At 47.6% G+C, this 18,900-nt stretch overlaps 1 protein-coding gene across 5 annotated transcripts in view; it reads right to left on the bottom strand.

Annotated features, from left to right (window-relative positions):
* HERC3 (HECT and RLD domain containing E3 ubiquitin protein ligase 3) overlaps window positions 1–18,900 on the bottom strand; it is a 517,835-nt gene that overhangs the window by 197,385 nt on the left and 301,550 nt on the right. For all 5 annotated transcript variants that reach the window (XM_085635502.1, XM_085635530.1, XM_085635520.1 and 2 more), the window contains one exon: window positions 12,490–12,614. In XM_085635502.1, coding sequence (XP_085491628.1) covers window positions 12,490–12,614 — 125 coding nt within the window. The remainder of the gene's footprint in view (window positions 1–12,489; window positions 12,615–18,900) is intronic.

Raw genomic sequence — 18,900 nt, forward strand, 5'->3', positions numbered from 1 at the left:
GGGGTCTGTAGGGGAGAGCCGCTCGCATTTTTGTATTTCCAACTCATGTTTCTGGAGTTCTTTCGTGAGCGAAATACGGGAGCCATAGGCTGTTTTAATGGCATGCCCACAAAGGACAGACTTGAATGCATCCCATTCCACACCCACATATGAAGTAGTGTCTGCATTGGTCTGGAAGTATGGATTGTAGTAGGGAGGTGCGGAACGCCGCATCGTTGAGTGCGGCAAGGCTGAGACGCCAAGTTGGAATCCCCATGATAGCTGCAACTGCAGTTGACTGTGGTCTCAGATCGTGCGCACCAAGTATTCCGCGTGTGTCACCCTGGGCAAGGCATTGGCCGAGCAATATATTGCATATATATTCGTGTGGAGGGCGTGCATCGTAGAATAGTGTGAATAAGAATGCAATGTGGGATGTTTACTACGCCAGGCTTTGTGTAGTTGCATATTAACAGTCCAGTCCTTCATATGCTGTGCTAGTTTAATGGGTTGTGCTCCCGGGAGCGAAGAGCACGAGCGATCTAAGGTAAGATCGTGCACACAATTGTAGTCTCCGCCCCAGAATGTTGGCGCCGTGGGATCGGTAAGTAGGAACAGTGTGATTGTCTGTAGGAATGAAGCTTGCCCGGAGTTTGGGGACCAGTGTTAGTGGGAAGCCATCTAAGAGACCTTCTAGGATTATGTGGCGGCCCAGAGTGTCAATCCGGTTGTGAAAAATCTTCATATGAGGGTGCCTTGGTGTAACCGGAGTATGTTGTACCTATGACAGCACCCCTCCATCGTTTACGGAGAGACGAACAAGTTACTTAACTTCGGTAAAGATATATCTGTAAGAAACATTAGTTAGTTATAGATTCCTTACCTTAGAATTACCTCCAGGTGTCAGACTGGATCAGGAAAGTTGTCGTCGTCAGCAGTACTCCTGCTCGTCGGAAGGTGGCGACAGTCGACTACGCGTCCGTCAATGGCGTTGTGGTCGCCGGGATGACGTCGCGGCAGCTACTTAGATGCCGCCCTTGCGTGTTGACATCAGTTTTGTACACAACTTTCCGAGCCAGAAACGCACAGCCATCAAGACACTGACCACTGGTGCACAAAACTAGGGCCCTGAAAGGATATCCTTCACCCTAGAAATCAGTTCACAGAACGAGAAGGATGGGTGGGGCGGTAAGGAATCTATAACTAACTAATGTTTCTTACAGATATATCGTTACCGAAGGTAAGTAACTTGTTCATCTGAAAGAAACACGTTAGTTATACATTCCTTACGTGAGAATAGGTACCCCAGCAATACGATCCCCGGAGGTGGGTCTGCGAACCAAGTTCACACCAGAAAGTCCTGGCGAACAGAACGGCCAAAGAAGCCATCTCTCCGGAATCGACTGTCAAGGCAGTAGTGTTTGGTAAATGTGTGCAACAAAGTCCACATAGCTGCCTGACAGATGTCATTTACAAGAACCCCTTGTCCTAAAGCAGTAGTTGCGGCCATCGCCCTGGTGGAATAGGCGCGCAGCCCCACTGGAGGTGCCTTTTTTGCCAGAGAATAACAGGCTTTGATACAGAAAACAACCCATCGGGAAATAGTCCGCTTGTGTACGGCCCAACCTTTCTTGGCGCCCACGTAGCCAACAAAGAGCTGGTCATCCACCCGGAACTGTTTTGTGCGATCCAGATAAAAGGAAAGCGCACGTTTTGAGTCCAGACCGTGGAGCCTCTCCTCTTTCGAAGGATGCGGAGGCGGAAAGAAAGTGGGCAAAGTGATGGTCTGCCCAATGATAAAGGCAGTGACAACCTTGGGCAGGAAGGATGAATGAGTCCAGAGAACCGCCTTGTCCGGATGGCCAGACAGAAAAGGAGGCTTGGAGAAAAGGGCCTGTAGCTCACTCACCCTCCTGGCAGATGTGATGGCTACCAGGAATGCAGTTTTAAGCGTCAGAAGCCTCAAAGGACAGTTGTGAAGCGGCTCAAAGGGAGCGCACATGAAATAGGTTAAGACTAGCTTCAAGTCCCAATGAGGCATAATGAAGTGAATTGGAGGAAAGAGATGTTATGCCTTTCAAGAAACGATTAACAACCGGGGACTTGAAAAGAGAAGGCTGATCTGGAAGCCGAAGGAAGACAAAGATGGTCGAAAGATAGCCCTGGATAGTGCCCAGAGCAGAGCCCTGCTGTGCTGGGCTAAAGAAAGAAGAAACAATAGATCCTCTGAAAGAGGGGCAGAAAGGGGATCCACAGCCTTTGCTGTGCACCATGCCACAAATTTGTTCCACCGGCAGGTGTATACCGTTTTAGAGGAGGGACGCCTGGCTGCCAAGATTACATCACAAACTTCTGGAGGCAGGTCAAATGACGTCAATTGCCACCGCTCAATCTCCATGCAAGGAGGTGGAGGCTGGACAGGTTCAGGTGGGGGACCGTCCCCGGTTGCTGTGACAGAAGATCCTCCCGAAGAGGCAGACAGGTCGGAGAATCGAAGGCCATGTTGAGCAGCTCGGGATACCAGACTCTTTGTGTCACATCCGGAGCCACAAGGATGACTTGGGTCCGGTCGAGCCTGATCTTCTTCAGCACTCTGGGCAGAAGTGGTATAGGTGGAAAGGCGTACAACAGACTGCAACTCCACTCGGGACACAAAGTATCGCCTAGCAAGTTCCGCCTTGGAAAGTCTAACGCGCAGAATTGCGGACAATGCGTGTTCTCTTCGTGGCGAATAGATATAACCAAGGCTCTCCCCACTGTCGAAAGAGACCTTGCACCATCTCCGAGTGAAGACGCCATTCGTGATCCATCATGCACCGGCGGCTGAGTTTGTCCGCCCTGGCGTTCAGGGAACCTGCCAGGTATTGAACCACCAGGGATATGCCCTGATGTTCCAGCCATGTTCAGAAGCGGAGGGCCTCCTGACATAGGGTTCATGACCCCACTCCGCCTTGTTTGCTGTAGTACCACATGCCGGTGGCGTTGTCCGTGAACACCTGCACTACTCTTCCCCAGACAGAGGGAAGGAATGCCTTGAGTGGAAGACTGATCGCCCGGAGCTCCAAAAGGTGGATATGGAGCCCGGACTCCGCTGGAGACCAGACGCCTCTGATGTGTGCCTCTCCCATGTGGCCGCCCCATCCCAGAAGGGATGCATCCATCACCACTGTGTGCTCTGTTTGGGGAAGGGAGAGGGATCTGCCATTGACCCAATCCCAGTTCGTGAGCCACCACTGAAATTGTCATGCAGTGCCCTTCAAGATCTGGACGCAATCGGACAGATTTCCCTGATGCTGCGCCCACTGGAACTTCAGGTCCCACTGAAGAGCCCGCATATGCCACCTGACATGATCGACCAGCAGGATGCAGGAGGCCATGAGGCCCAGCAGCCTCAGGGTCATCCTGACCGAAACCCGGGATAGAGGCTGAAAGACAGGAATCATAGCCTGAATATCCCAGACTCACTGCTTGGGAGGATAAACCCAAAACTGCATTGTGTCCAGAACCGCTCCAATGAAAAGGAGCTTCTGAGAGGGATTCAGGTGCGACTTCGGCACACTGATGGAGAACCCGAGCGAATGCAGGTCGGCTGTAGTCTGGAGGTGGGAGACGACAGTCTGGGGAGAGCCTGCCTTCAACAGCCAGTCGTTGAGATAGGGGAAGACTGAAACCCCTGATCTGCTCAGATGAGGTGCGACCACCGCCATCACTTTCGTGAACACCCGAGGCGCTCTGGTAAGGCCTACCGTGAACCGCAGGTAACGCTGGTGGGCCGGCAGGATGGGGATGTGAAAATAAGCATCCAGCAAGTCCAATGCTACGATCCAGTCTTCTGGGTCGAGGGCAGACAGGACCCGATCGAGTGTCAATATATTGAACTTCTCCTTCCGGAGGAAGCGGTTGACGTTCCTGAGATCCAAGATAGGACGCAGGCCCCCTGTCCTCCTTGGGTACCAGAAAGTAGTGGGAGTAACAACCACAACCTACTTCTGGGACAGGAACGTGCTCGATGGCTCCCTTGGCCACAAGAGCCGTAACTTTCTGCTGGAGAAGGCCCAGGTGATCCTCCGACATGCGGTGGCATCGAGGTGGCTTGGCATGAGGGGTAGTCTCGAAGGGGAGGGAGTAGCCCCTCCGGACTATTTGCAAAACCCACCTGTCTGACGTGATGGTGCCCCAGTGGGGGAGGTGATGGCGGATCCTGCCACCCACTGGCGTTTAATGAGCCTGAAAAGTCATACTAGGAAGGTTTGGAGGCTGCTGCAGAGGGGAGGTTGGTGGACTGGCCCGCCCGCTGGCCCCCTGAACCACGACAGTGGTTCCCACGTCCCCGGCAGCACGAAGATTGGGAAACTTGCTGCGGCCTGTGGCTCTGGGCGGACTAAGTGGGGCACCCCTTCCGTAGCCACGACAAGGGCGAAAAGCAGACTGCGCAGGGCGGCTGGAGAGGCCCAAGGACTTGGCCGTAGCCTGTGAGTCCTTGAACCGCTCTAGAGCGCTGACCGCTTTGTCGCCAAAAAAGGCGACAGCCATCAAAGGACATGTCCATGAGGGTATTCTGGACATCCCCTGAAAAGCCAGTCAATCTCATCCAGGCGTAGCGGCGAAGGGCTACTGACGTGGAAATGGTCCTGCCCAGAGAGTCGGCGGTATCCAGCCCACATCGGATCGTAAACTTCGCCACATCCCTCCCGGCGGCAATAACCTGGGAGAGCACTGTCCGGGCCTCCTCCGGACACTGAGGCAGCACCTGCGCAACCGTATCCGACACAGAGTGGGAATAACGGCCCAATAGAAATGCAGTGTTTACGGACTTCAGTCCCAAGCTGGCGGAAGAGAAAATCTTCTTTCCAAGATGAGCTTCTTGGATTCCCTTTCCGGTGGAGCAGTAGGGAATGCGCTCTTGGAAACGGAGGCTTGGACCACCAAGCTCTCTGAGGTGGGGTGTTGGGAGAGGAAAGTGGGGTCGCCCGGAGTCGGGCGTGGTGTCGGGCAATCATCCTTTCCACGGGAACCCCCGTGTTGGGCCGGGACCAAGAGCTCAAAAGGACATCAGTAAGGGCGTCATTAAACCTGCAGCAGGGACTACGAAGAGCTCGCAGCCGGCTGAAGCACCTCTGTCAGGAGGTTAGTCCTGACTGCCACCGTAGGAAGCTCGAGAGCCTCGGCAGCCCTACGCAATACCACTGCGTATGACGCTCCCTCTTCCGTAGCCACGGTAGAAGGAGAGAACATGCCAAGATCAGGGGAGGTGTCGAGACTACTGGCATACCCCAGTTCCTCTCTCCAGTCTTGTTCAGATCCTAGCTGATCAGTTAAAGGGTCACCTGACCCCTCTCAGTCCTCCTCTTCATCCTCAGGATGCCAATCTGGCTGAAAAGGGACCCCAGGACTGAACAGGGCCACAAAAACCCCACTCGGCACCGGATCCAGCATCCCCGGGTTCACATCGGGATTGAGGCCGAGATCGACGCCAGCCGGGTACACGACCGGCATCGGTTGCAGTGCTGGAGGAAGCGGTGCCAGTGAAGGTGTAATAAGGTCAACCAGCGCCATTCAGAATCCAGACCTGGATCCACAGGGGGCCTGCAGCACCGGGGCTGGCGGCAGAGAAGGCCTAGGTCCCCCAACCGAGTCCGCAGGGCCCGAAGGCGCACCAGTGGGTTTGAGCCACCCAAAGATGGCGTGCATCGCCTCGTAAAATTTACTAAGCTGGGCGGGAGTTGCTACAGGTCCCGGGAAAGGAGGGAAGCCCGGAGTCGACTCTTCGTGCTCTGCCAGCAGAGCTGCGGGAGGGCCACCGCCTGCAGCCCTCATCACGTCAGCCGACCAACGGGGAGAAGTCGAAGAGCGACAATGCTTCTTCGACTTCTTTTTGTGCTTTGACCTACCCGACCCAGAGTGCAAAGACTTCGATGACTAGGATGAGTGGTGATGGCTCCGCGACCGGTCCCTTGACCTCCCTCGCGACCGGGACCTCGAATGGCGCAGAGTCGACTGTCAGCGCTCAAGAAGTTTTCGGGACCGCTCCCGCAAAGCCTTCAGAGCCATGGAACAGCAGTCAGAGCACGACTTGGGGTTGTGGCTGCGCTCCAGACGAAAGAGGCACACGCGGTGCGGATCCGTAACCATCATCAGTTGGGTACAGGAACCGCATGCCTTGAAGCCAGGCTACCCTCGTGCACCAGGAGTCGTAGACTCAAAAAGACGTCGACAAAAGTCGCTAAAAAAAAAAAAGTCAGTCGAAAAGTAACTGGAGGTACCACTCTCTCCGGATCTGCGCTGGCTGGCGCGGCAAAAGAAAGAACTGACGTTAGCGCGCTAAGGCGGCGTCTAAGTAGCTGCCGCAACGTCATCCCGGCGACCACGACGCCAATGATGGACGCGGAGCCGACCGACACCACCTTCCGAAGCGCAGAGGTACTGCTGGCGAAAATAACTTTCTGGATCCAGTCTGACACCTGGGGGTAATTCTAAGGTAAGGAATCTATAACTAACGTGTTTCTTTCAGATGTGAGAGTTTGTGCAGTAAGATGGGCTTCTTGTATCAATGCAACCAAAATCTTATGGCTGCATAAATATTGATAACCCTTGTGGCGTTTAGCACATCCTGCTAATCCCCGCACATTCCAGGTTAATAAGATATAGTCATTGCTTACCATCTAATTGTCAATAAGTAAGCGTGGGAGCAGAACTACATCCTGGACACCACCCTCACCAGCAAATTTCCCTCATCCAACCCACACCCCTGACCACAGTTGCAACAATAATAACAGCGATCCTGCAAATTATATACGACACATGAGGAGGGACAGATACCCGCAAGCAATACAAATACCCAACTCCCCACCCCAGGCCGCCTTGCCAATTGGCCATCTGCACAGAAATGTTCATCCGTCTTTATGGCTTGTTCTCGCTCTATAGCTCGCTGGGCCTTCGATGGACGCTGTACTCTGCCACGGCCCCTCCGTGTGCCTGCCAGTTTCAATGTCTGTCAAGGGTCCACTGAGGTGGTGGGTGGGGCATGTGTGAATCCATTCTGATCTATCCAGGACCAGGCCTCTTCAGGAGTAGAGCAGAAGAGGCTACTGTCCTTGTATCGAATATGCAGCTTGGAATGATATTGCAGCGAATATTGTATCTCGTGGTCCCTGAGGCATTTCTTGACTTCCAGATAGGAGGATCTACGGAGTTGCACTGATAGAATGTAGTCCGGATAAATGTGTACCGATGTTTTCTCAATTTGCCATGGGCCGCAGGCCCTGGTTACCTGGAGGATGTGGCCCCTGTTGCGGTAATTAAACAGGCTCGCTACCACTCGCCTAAGAGGGTTGCCTGGGAGTGGGGGGCTGACAAGCACCCTATGCGCCCTCTCGACTGAGAAGAATTTTGAGATCTTGCCCTTGAAGATATCCGTAGAGAACCAGGACTCCAAATAGAGCTCCATGCTATGGCCTTCTGCCCTCTCTGTTAGGCCCACAAAGTGGATATATTTTCTGCGGGACCTACCTTCCTGGTCCTCCACCCGGCTCTTCAAGTATTCCACCTCCAGTTGGAGGGATTTGATCTGTTCTGTTGCAGTGGATACAGTGGTGCGCAAGGATGCTAGTGTGGATTCCGATTCCTCCACTCTGTCTCAATTTTTTTATGGTCTTCCCTCAGAAACTCAAAGAAGGGGTTATAACCCACACACCATAAGTATAAACCTTTTATCTTGTTTAATCAATGGTTATCCTAATGGCGCTGCCCTGACCTGCTCCTGTCAGGTAAATGAAACAGAGTAACATGAGAACAAAGAGTTGTCACATGAATGTCAGGTGCGCTTTTCACAGCCCAAAAATTGGTGATCTGTAATTGCAATAAATTTATACATGAAGTATTCCCCTAAATTAACATGTAAAGTCTCCATATGCTAACCACTTCAAAATACAAATCATCCAAAATTAATCTCAAGATTGCTCCTGCAGTCAATGATTGCAAAAATAACGATCTATGACATCGTATTTATTAAACAGTTAATCGCATAAATCAAAATGTGAGTTCATTCTTCGAGTCTTCAGACTTCAGGTAGTGTTTACATATCTGAATGCATTTCGGGAGTACCCTTCATCGGGGAACACTAGAATTAACAAAATAAAGAGACCAAATGTATATAATCATTATCTTACAGGCTTGTCAGGAAAAGTCCCGTGTCCCACAGGCAGAAAGCGTATTTAAAAAATATATATATATATATATATATGAATTTATTAGTAAAAGGGAAAAGTGTAAAAGGAAATATATTAGCACGGTGCACTGAACTCTTAAACCCAACTGAAAAGTGTTGTGTGGCAATAGAACAGCCCCACGTCCGGCCCAGCCCCTACAAGGCCAGGAGAATCAGCTACCCCTTCTGGTCAGTCGCTGCGGGCCTGCGAAGAAATACAGTATTAATTAGCAAGGCTTCACTAGTGTTGGGGCCAGCTGCGAGAAGGTACGCTCTAAATCTGTTGCACCAGCAGCTCCCGGTGCTTAACGGGCTGAGACACATACAGGTATCCAGTCACACGGGCCCAGTATAAACAGGCAAGCAGTGCAGTAACACGGCTATAGGCGCATCCCAGGCCGTATGTGCGCCCATCACATTGAACTCACCCGCAGGGGACAGCTGTGCGTTGAGGTCACCAGCCCCGGCTCATTTGCCAGTAGCTACTCTAAGCAGGCTCCGCTGCCCAACCGGACGCCAAAAGAGTCGTTGCATGGCCGCTCGATCACCACCCGCCAGTGCCTCATGGGGAGCGGCAGTCGGGGGTCTTGGGATCCTTCGTCAATGCTGGGTCTGGTGAGCAGTGTAGTCCCTCTACTATGGGTGTGCCACAAACAGTGTATCTGCTCGCAACAAGCACGCACCCGCAGGGGGTGACGCACTCAATAAGCGCTGGTCTCGGATGCGCCTGGGCTGGCCGCCATCACTTGAGCCCTGCTGCTTCAAGCCGACTTGATGTCGATTGCCACTAGCGGCCTCTGCTACCGCCAGATTCCAGAGTCGAGGGTCGGCGAGATATCTAGAAGCGTACCACAGTATTCAGCGCTACGTGTGGCAGGCAGATGCATGAGTTATTCAGGATGTTTTGGCAGGCCTAATGTGGAGCTTAATGCTGCACGTCCGCACTTGTCGCTATCTTGGCCGCGCCCCACAGAATGTTTCTGCTCCCTTAAGAACTGATAACTTGCATTACACAAGATATAGCCATGAATGGTCAATACCTGAGCAACTTGGATTTGAACAGCTTAGACAGGAGTCTGAATACAATAAAGCAGAAGTGATTCTCCTTCTCAGGTCAAGGAATAGTGCAAGAAAACGATAATCACAAACTGAAGATATTTCAATTCCGTCCTCAAACGCCGACTACTCCAAAGAAACTTCTGTGAGTTATCTTCACTCTCAATTACATCAACGGAACCCAGTATTAGGGAGCCACCAGAAGGTTTTATTGCTAGGAAGCAGGTGCAACAACATTTCCAATTATCTGTCAGACCAGTCTATATAATTCAAACCTTTAAGTTGTCATATCTTTAATCAGATGAATGCCAAATAAAATAAACATATGGTTTGAATACATAAGCTTTTACCATCAGACTCCTTCAGCTAGCAGTTGTGAAATGCTTAGGAAACTGCGCCACTGCCATCTGAATTTGTTTTGGGGTAGGCTAACATCAGGACTTAAGTGAAAATTATTTTTGGTGAATTCTGAGGAAACCGAGTAGTGCAGATAATTTTCTGTGATCATGAGACTAAGTAATCTTTTAGGGATCTTAGAGAAGTGGGGATTTACCAGTGGAAAACAGTGAAGACCATTTTGTGTTAATTATACTGTGATACAGGAAGTTGGGTCTTCTATCTCTCTAAGTTAAGAGATCTATGATGTTCAAGGCAGACATTCTAAACTTCTCAAAAGAACATTTGGGAAGTGCTGACTGAGTACTAGGGGAAAAGAAGAAGGCTCTAAACGAAGAAGAAGTGCTTATGATTTTTTTATGGTTCTTTAAAACCACTAATGACTTGAGAGATGTTCCAGGGCAAGCAGCACTATCACCATAATGCTTCTAGGTATCCTGATGAGGAGCTTTAGTGAGTTGTCTGTTATCTTTAAGTCTCTATTTTAGACTTTGCAGACATTGCGAATAAGGAAGTGTAAGAAATACTGCACAGTCCCCTATACTGAAAATGACACAGAGCACCTTCTACTTCGAGCAATTGCATTTACATTGGTTCAAAACTTGAAATAAGAGAAAAAGTAGAAATGTTTTGATTAATTTACCACACCTGATTTATACTTCGGGGGATGGAGGTATGGTGGAGTACTTCCTGTCATACTGAGGGTACTTACCCCACCAAATATAAAGATGTCCGCTGGGCTGGCTGACATCTCTTAACATTGGCAGAAACTGCTTCATGATAGTTTGTCAATGTGTTAAAAGTTTGATGGACTACTCCATTAAAATGACGGTACAGTCTGTCCACATTTTAACATGTTTTTGTATTTTCAAAACCAAAATCACAAAGCCAGATTTTATTTTAAAATACAAAAACTAATGACTACCACACCATGGGGGAAGTCTCCCATTGTGCGGGAGGTCATTTTGCAGTTTTTACTGACCCTTACTGCCACGTATACAAGGTCTTACCTGGCGGTAGGGACAGTGAAAACTGGCCATTCGACTGCCCACTATCAGGTGGGCGTTCAAATGGAAAATCCTCCGATGGCACTTACTTAGTAGGTCTGTCGGAGTACTAGGTCAGTGGCGGAGACAAAGTAGTTTCTGTCGCTGACATACTTAAGGTCTATCTTTCTGTAAATCAGGTGGGGGGGACCTTTAGTTAGGAAAAGAGGGCACTATGTAGTCAGGGAGTATCCTCTCCACCCAACTCTAAATTAGCCCTCTAGTCTTCCCTTCAACGCTGCCATCTACCAAAAGAGGCAAATATCGCCCGTATGCTAAAGCAGGTTGAAAATTCATGAACATAAGGATGGACTGAAATAGATAGCAACTGATTAATTAAAATATACTTCGACTGGTTCTGTAGTGAGCCTTCTGTACAGCATTCATGAGGGTTTATTGGCACTAGAAAGTCTAGGAAAGTCACATGAAAAGTCCTTCGCTATCTGGTGGTGGTTAGGCTGGAAGCATTAGGAGGTTGGGTGGGAGTCAAAGAAAGGCTTAATCTTCTACTCTACTCCAATGGGCAAATTGGGAACTTGCCTAAATATGTTAATGCTATAGATGCCATGAATACCAGTCAAGAGGCCCAAGCTAGAATTTCAGTCCAGAGGAAGCTGGAGGGTGCCAAAGGTTGTTAATAGTGGCATAGAACCTAATTTGTTAACCAGGAATGTGGCAAATAATGCCCTATTACAATCCCAGGAGCACTGATACGCAACATTCTTTGCATAGGGGTAGGAAAGAAGAAGCAGTTTGACTCCTCTTGCAGGATGGCATTGTAAAAAAAGATGAATGAACTGAGAATAAAAGTAACACTTACAGACAAAAAGGGACCAAGTCACCAAAAAAACGTTCATCTAACCTTGTAAAGTTATATCTATGTCTGAGTATAGATTAACTGCTTTTTGGAATTCACAAACATCTGCAAGAATCTTCAGGAAAGCCACGCAAGATGTATGTTTTCTGTAAACTTGTGTTTTTTTTTTATACAAATCGAGATATCATCCCTATAAGGAGTTTTCAATAGTTGAGAACTACACACACCGGGAATTGGATCCACTCTGCTTACGTTAATTTTTTCTCGTAAGGTACGTCTAGTCATAAATGTGTGTTTTCAACCGAATTTACCTTTGTGAATAGACTCAAAAGCGACAAAAGGCTTAACAGACAGAAATGAATTGATGTAGCATAGCAACGAGTTTCAGGTTATAACCTATGGGTGAAATCATATTTAAAAACAATCAATGAGGCACTCACAGGATGAAAGGTCTGGGACTGTAGGAGCTGCTCATGCTCTCCTAAACATCTGGCAAATTTAAGCTAATATTTCAACTTGGAGTACTGTCCAGAAGACAGTGTGGTTTGCAGTAAGCAGAGATATACGGAAGGAGCTTGAATGTGATAGAAACACAGAGGGGCATGGCTGATAAGGTGAGGGAGAGGGAGGCAGGGGGAAAAAGTAAGTTGAGATGGATTGAGGGAAGAAAGGAGGAGCAAAACAAAAAACTAAAAAATAATTAAACGGGTTAAGAGACAGAAAACAGCATACTGGGAAAGACGGAAGTAGAAAATTAAGAGGCAACTAACACAAATTGTGACACATCTGAGACAGGTGTAGGAAAAAAGGTGAGAACCTGGAATTAAGAAAAAATATGGTAAATATACTAGAGGAAAAAAGATTGTCTGGAGAAAAGAGGGTCAATATGAAATAAGTACAGCAGGTTTTAAGAAGAGATTGGATTGTAAGAGGGCATTGCATTGAAGGGAAAAGCCTGCGGAAAGACTGAGAATACTCAGTAGACGTACTTGATTGAATTGGAGCCGCTGTAGTCTGCTACTTTTCGCCGCCAAATATCTATTGTTTCATCATTTATTACATTGGTGTAACTGGAATTGTTGATGGAGCGGAAATCATCTGCAGGCATGGGGTTCTGCCACATGTAAGAAAAAACATAGGAGGCAACAAATCATGTCTTTAGCACTACTGCTACAATTACATTAATTAAAAAAAGCACAGCAGCCCTCGTACCTTTAAATGTGTTCTTTTCAGTTTGCAAAAAAGAAAACTAACAGAAGAATCAATAACTTATACATTAGCTATCACCAGTGTAAAAAAGTATAACATGCAGTTGTGGTAGAGCAAGTCATGACATCTGGGTTCTGTGCCACTCGACCTCTTCCCCCCGCACACATTACAACCCATAGCCTCTTTTTTGACAGCACCTGTAGATATTTGGTCAGCTATTAGTTTCCGCACCCACCCTCTCTGGCTAGAAGAGTGTTTGACTGCAATAGATACTGATGTCTAGCCACATGTTACCACCCCACATTGTGCGCGATCCACCCACTCTGTCTAGGGTCAGGGCCTCCTCACCCATGCCCATGGCAGCGGGAGGGACCCCCAGCACAATCGCCACCCCGTATAGCATGCACTCCCATTCCCAACAGTCTTCCTCCAAGAGTCACTTGTTCAAACGTCTTTCACTCACCTCAACTCCACCGAGGCCCATCCAGCCAGATGCTTAGACTATGCCGGTATTGTGGGTCGCAGAGGGGGCATTCACCGAATGGGAACCCTAGAGTTGGCCAGCAATTGCTTTGCAAATCTGTAGCCTGCATTCCCATCTTTTGGGTTCAGGATAAGTCCGAGCAGGCACTGCATAGCTGTGGCCTCGAGTTGGACTCTAGTTGTCCGGAGATATCCATATTATATAGGTGAATACTGTTCCGCCTTTCCTACATCTTTGGAATTTGTCAGAGTGGGTTGATCATACCCTGCAAAGCGTTGTGGGAGCCAAGCATGCTCGCTGAACTACATAACAATGGGCTCATCTGAATCATGTGTCTCCACACAACTCCTTAATAGGAGCACAGGTCTCGTTACATTCTACATCAGATATGGGCTCTGGCCAGTTTGCTTCCCACCCACCCGCACAAGAAAGGCAGACTGTGGTTGATGGATACATGAAGGCCCTCAGTAGATTAGATACCAGTTGTCTGAATGACCCTATATCTAGCATCATCTCTAGGATACACGTCTCTCTAGGTGTCGCAGGAAAATCAGGCTACAGCTCTCTTGTCATCATGGTTAGAGCAGAAAACTGCAAAAACTATCCTGGGCCATACCAAACATTTTCTAAGCTTCCTCAAAGGTCATGCAGTTTTCCTCTTAGTAGAGGTCCCCGAGCATCTCACATCCCCCATCCCCTCCACTTGGTAATTAAATTGCATGTGCGAGCCTAGAAAGCGACTGCAGCCACCATATCAGGAGTTTTTGGGAGAATGATGTTGCACGTATCACTCTCTTTATAACATTGCCCCATGCCGTGGAGGCCTGTTGGACTATGAACGGGTAGGGAGCTTCACGTCAGGACCCGCCATCATAGCGGCCGGTAAGTGTTCTGTGCCAGGAACCCCAGCTAGAATGTGTTTTTGCCAGTTATCTCCGTCAGCACACCACTGAGCCCAGTATGGCAAATGTGATGGTGGGTAGTACAACTTTAGGTCCAGCAGTCCCAGCCTCACAACATCTTGTGTGGATACTCAAGCTAACCCTACTTCGCTTGCCCATCCAGATCAGCTCCACCAGCAAATTATCCAGTTCCTTAGATGTACTTCGAAGGACCAAACATTGTGAGTTTGGAGTATGTATAAACACCTTGGGAGCATCACCATTTTTGCCAGGGAGATTCTGCCCGCCACCAACAGTGGCAACATTTGCCAGATTGTCACAGAAGCTCACAAGTACTTTGCCCATGCTAAAAGAGAATTGCTTCTCAGGTGTATTTGTCACATGTATCCCCGGATATCTGACCACCTCCAGTTCCCACCACAGCCCGAACTGAGGTCGATTCTCCAGTGGGCTACCCCTCAAGATTTGCTGAGGGGTTGATTAACCACCAGGCTGGATGCCCTGCTGAAATGCCACAGCTCCTGCATTAGAAGCATCAACAGTCCTCGTACTTAAAGATAGTTTTCTCAATGAAAGGCCATTTTGAGGAAAAGAATAACACTGAGAACAAGTGACTTATGTCAAGGTGTATGCAGAGTGAGTGCCAGTACAGTTAGGACCCTAGAATTTGTATGCACATTCACCACAGTATAAGTTCCTAAAGAATACAATCAGACACACAGCTTGGTTGCTCAATCACTAATATCATTTGTCAACAAAAGATTCGCTTATATGTATGAGGGGACTAAAAATCCTAAAATGGGTGAAAATATGAAAGCACATCATATTATGCAGTACTACTGTAAAAACATACAGGTCATTACCTCAGAGCTAATAGTTATTTGGACAGAATCACATCTCAATCCAGAGCTGTGGTACATAAAAACTTGTGCCGCAAGACCAGGAAAAAGTACAGCATCCAGCCACTTTTCTTTTTAGATAGTCTCAATAGGCTCCAAAATCATTATGCAAACCTTAATAGGCTTTGTCTGAAAGCATTAATTTCCTCCTCGATAATCGGGTGATTTAATTTATTAAATGTACAAGCTTGGGTAATTATTAGAAAACTTGGCCCCATGGAGGCTTGTGTGTTCTGCCTACCCCCTATCTGATCCCAGACAAATTCAAATCAATGGGACCAATTCACAGAGAAATTAGCACACATAAATGTGTCTAACACATGCACATGACAATTTAACAGGGATTCACAAAAAAAGGGAATGTGAGGAAGCAGGTTTTGTGCAGGTTTACCCCACTGTTTCCCCCTAATTGGACCACTAGGCATTAGTGTAATGGCTCTGAAATACCCTGGACTGCACTAATCAGGATTTAGTGATCTAACCCTTAAAAAGGTCAATGTTTAATTGACTTACCCTCAATTGACATAACATGACTTATTTGCAAGTCCCTAGTATAGCTAGCAGGGGTACCCAAGGTTCAAAACAGCCTTCTGTCCTCCTGGGAAAAAGTGCAAATGACTCTCAGGAAAGCCTACAAAGGGTCTACCGGTGAACGAGATGTTCTCTCCTCCTGGCAGGAAAAGCCACACAGGGTGTGAGCTCAAAAGGCTAGCTTTAAAGGAGAAGCTGCTTTTGATGGGCAAATGGCAAGCACACATGCGGGGGGCTGCTCCTTTGCTTAGGTAGAAAGGAGAGCGTCGGGGATAGCAAGGGGAAAACACTGGCCAAACCATTTTTCCGTAGGCATGTAGCCCTCAGGTAGCCACACCTCTAGAGTGGGCTACCAAGCTTCACACACCAAAAGAGGGATTCAGTTATCTTGGGAGTGGGCAGAAAAGAGCACTCTGTGTTAACTAGATGCCACATTTCACAGGAAGTTCAGACAGGAGGGATCCAAGTAGACCTTTGTATAGTGACTGTGACCTCCCCCAAAGGCACGTTTCAGGAATAAAAGAGGCAACCCTGGCCCTAAAATAATCTTGCCTTGATTAGAAAGAGGATCGAAGAGAGGAGTGGGCTAGAGTGAAGTGTTGCAGAGTGGCACGGTGTATAGTGGGAGGCTGTAGAATGTAAGGGCGTAGAGTGGCTTGGAGAGGCATAGAGCAGAAGGGCATAGAGTGCAGTAAAGTGTCGTAGAGTGGAGCGGTGTAGGATATCGTACAGTGGAGTTAAGGGGCACAGAGTTGAGTGCCATAGAGTGCCCTAGAGTTAAGTGACAGAGTATCATGGAGGGGCATAAAGTGGAGTGACAGAGTGGAGTGACGTAGTGTGGAGGGGCATAAATGGAGTGTTACAGGGTGGTGTAGCATAGAGAGGTGTAAAGTGTTGTATGGTGTAGTAAAGTGTTGTAGAGTGGCATGGAGTAGAGAGAATGCTGTTGAGTGGCGTTGCGTAGGGCAGAGTGTTGTAGAGTGGCATAGAATCTTGTAGTCTGGCACAGAGAGGACTAGAGTAAACTAGACTGCATCACTGTGCAATTCACTGTGCCACTTCAGAGTAGAGTGATGTGGAGTGGCAGAGTGAAGTAGAGTGTTATTGTGTGGAGTGCTGTAGAGTGGAGTGGAGTGCTGTAGAGTGGAGTGGTGTAGACTGGAGTGCCGTAGAGTGATATAGAGTGTCAGAGTGGAGATGAGTGGAGTGTCAAAGATTGAAATGGCATGGAGTGCAGTGTCGTAGAGTGAAATGGTTTAGACTGGAGAAGTGTTGTAGAGTGGAGTAGTGTAGTGTGTCAGAGTGTAGTGATATAGAGCGGAGTATCGCAGTAGAGTAGAGTGGCGTAGATTGGAGAATCAGAGTGGCGTAGAGTGTCAGAGTGGAGTGGCTTAGAATGAAGTATGCATGGTGTGGCACTGTCCTGCCATTACAGACAACACATTTTCAGTTGAAATTACCATTACATATGCACAGACATACAGTTTTACTGATACAACTGTACAGAGCACAAACAATAATTTGTGGAAATGGCATTTCCTAGTGTACGGATTTCCATTGATTGTATTAAAATATTTGTTTCCAGCACACTTCAGAATTACAAAATTTACAAACATTTAAATTCTGTTAAGTGCTAGAAAAAAGCCTTTACTGTCACACCCCTCGATTGTCAAATGAAGCCTCTCACTGTGAAGTCAGAGAAGGAAAAGTGAACACCAAGATTCCACAGAAGAAACAGCCTGACATTTGGCCTCAGTCTTATAAATACACAGCAAATGTGACAAGATAAGAACAAAATTTGAAGGCCTGTTTACAGAAAGTGAGCACTTGTGGAAGAATACAGTAAACAGGCTATGCTCCAAAGGAGGGACAAAGACATGCTGGCCAGCCCAAAACAATTAAAGTCAGCAAATCGAAAGCAAGCAAATGTGAGTTACAAACCACAAAACCAATGGTAAGAAAAGGCAGAATGTGTTCCTAGGTCAGCTTTCAGAATGTCCCAAAGAGATCTTTAGCAGCCAGACAGCTGCTCGGTCTTGTCAGCTTTGACCTAGAAAGTGCACTTTCTGGACAGTGATCTAGCTTTCTATCAAATTTGGAATAATTCAGGTCAGCCATTTAGGCGGATGCCTAATCTTCTTCCCATGCAAAAATGAATGAAAATTTTTTTTCAGGATCCCCCCCCTTACCCCTGCTCGTCAGATATCCCTGAAAATGTTCAGGAAAGAGCGGAGGTGGATGAGGCTTTTTTTTCCCTTTCTTTTAAGTTTATTGAAGATTTATTAAAGAGCACCGAAGTTATAAGCAAACCCCAAAAAAAAATTCCTATGGAAACGTGGTCCTAACTACAGTTACCCAGTGGCAACTGCCACTGGTTAATATATCCTACATATTTGCTAATAACTGTGGTGCCGTTTGACAAATCTTCATGAAACTGTCCATAAAAAGGTCTCAACCACCTCAGCTCCTAACTGGAAAGTTTTAGGGTTGCCTGTCAAGTGGGATCAAAATAAAATGGAGGATCCAGAAATGTGTTTTCCCTGTGCAATTTTCTATAGGAAAATCAGACACAGCTACAGCCAAAACGGCAGACGGGAATAACACAAATGTTTGTAGAAAAGTAGATGTTGACGCATAAAGTGTGTTTTTTGTTATTTGGTTTTAATCCATTCAGCAGTTTTTGAGAAATTAAGGCTTCAGATTTATAAAAGCCATCAATCTGCACCTCTGATTATTTTGCAGTAAAGCTCTCTGGTAGTTCTCGGCACACCCACAGCCAGTACATAAAACTGCAGACTATCAAGTGTAAAAAAAGAAAAAACAAGACAGCAGGCCTTTAACATCCTGGATCTGGAACAAGATCCCTGTATCCATCAAGACTGTCTGCATGCTGCTCCAATTTAGTTCTTCCGAGTGGAGTGGGCTCTAGGAAGAGTGTGCAAAGTCCTCTTAGCTTTAGTATAGTATGTCTGGATGTATCTGACAATCCATTTAGCAATGCCTGACTTGTGTAAAACCTTCGCTTTGTGGGGTTTAGAGAAAGTGACAGAGTTGTTGTGTCTTTCCAAATGGTTCAGTTCCATCAATGTAGTACCCGAGGGTTCGCTTTACATCTCTAAAGTATGCAGAGCCCATTCTGCAACAGAATTGGGTGTTTGAAAAAACACAGGAAGTGCAATAGATTGGTTAAAGTGGAAAGGAGATACCACCTTAGGGAGAAATTCGGGGTTGGTAGGAAGAACAACCCTATCCCTATGTACTTGGATGAAAGGTTCTTCCATGGTTAATGCCTGTAGCTCACATTCACGCCTGAGTGAAGTGATAGTAACAAGGAAAACCACCTTCCAAGAGAGGAATTGAAGGGAGCAGGAGTGG

This window comes from Triturus cristatus, chromosome 2_1 (genome assembly GCF_964204655.1).
Source record: "Triturus cristatus chromosome 2_1, aTriCri1.1, whole genome shotgun sequence".
NCBI lineage: Eukaryota > Metazoa > Chordata > Amphibia > Caudata > Salamandridae > Triturus > Triturus cristatus.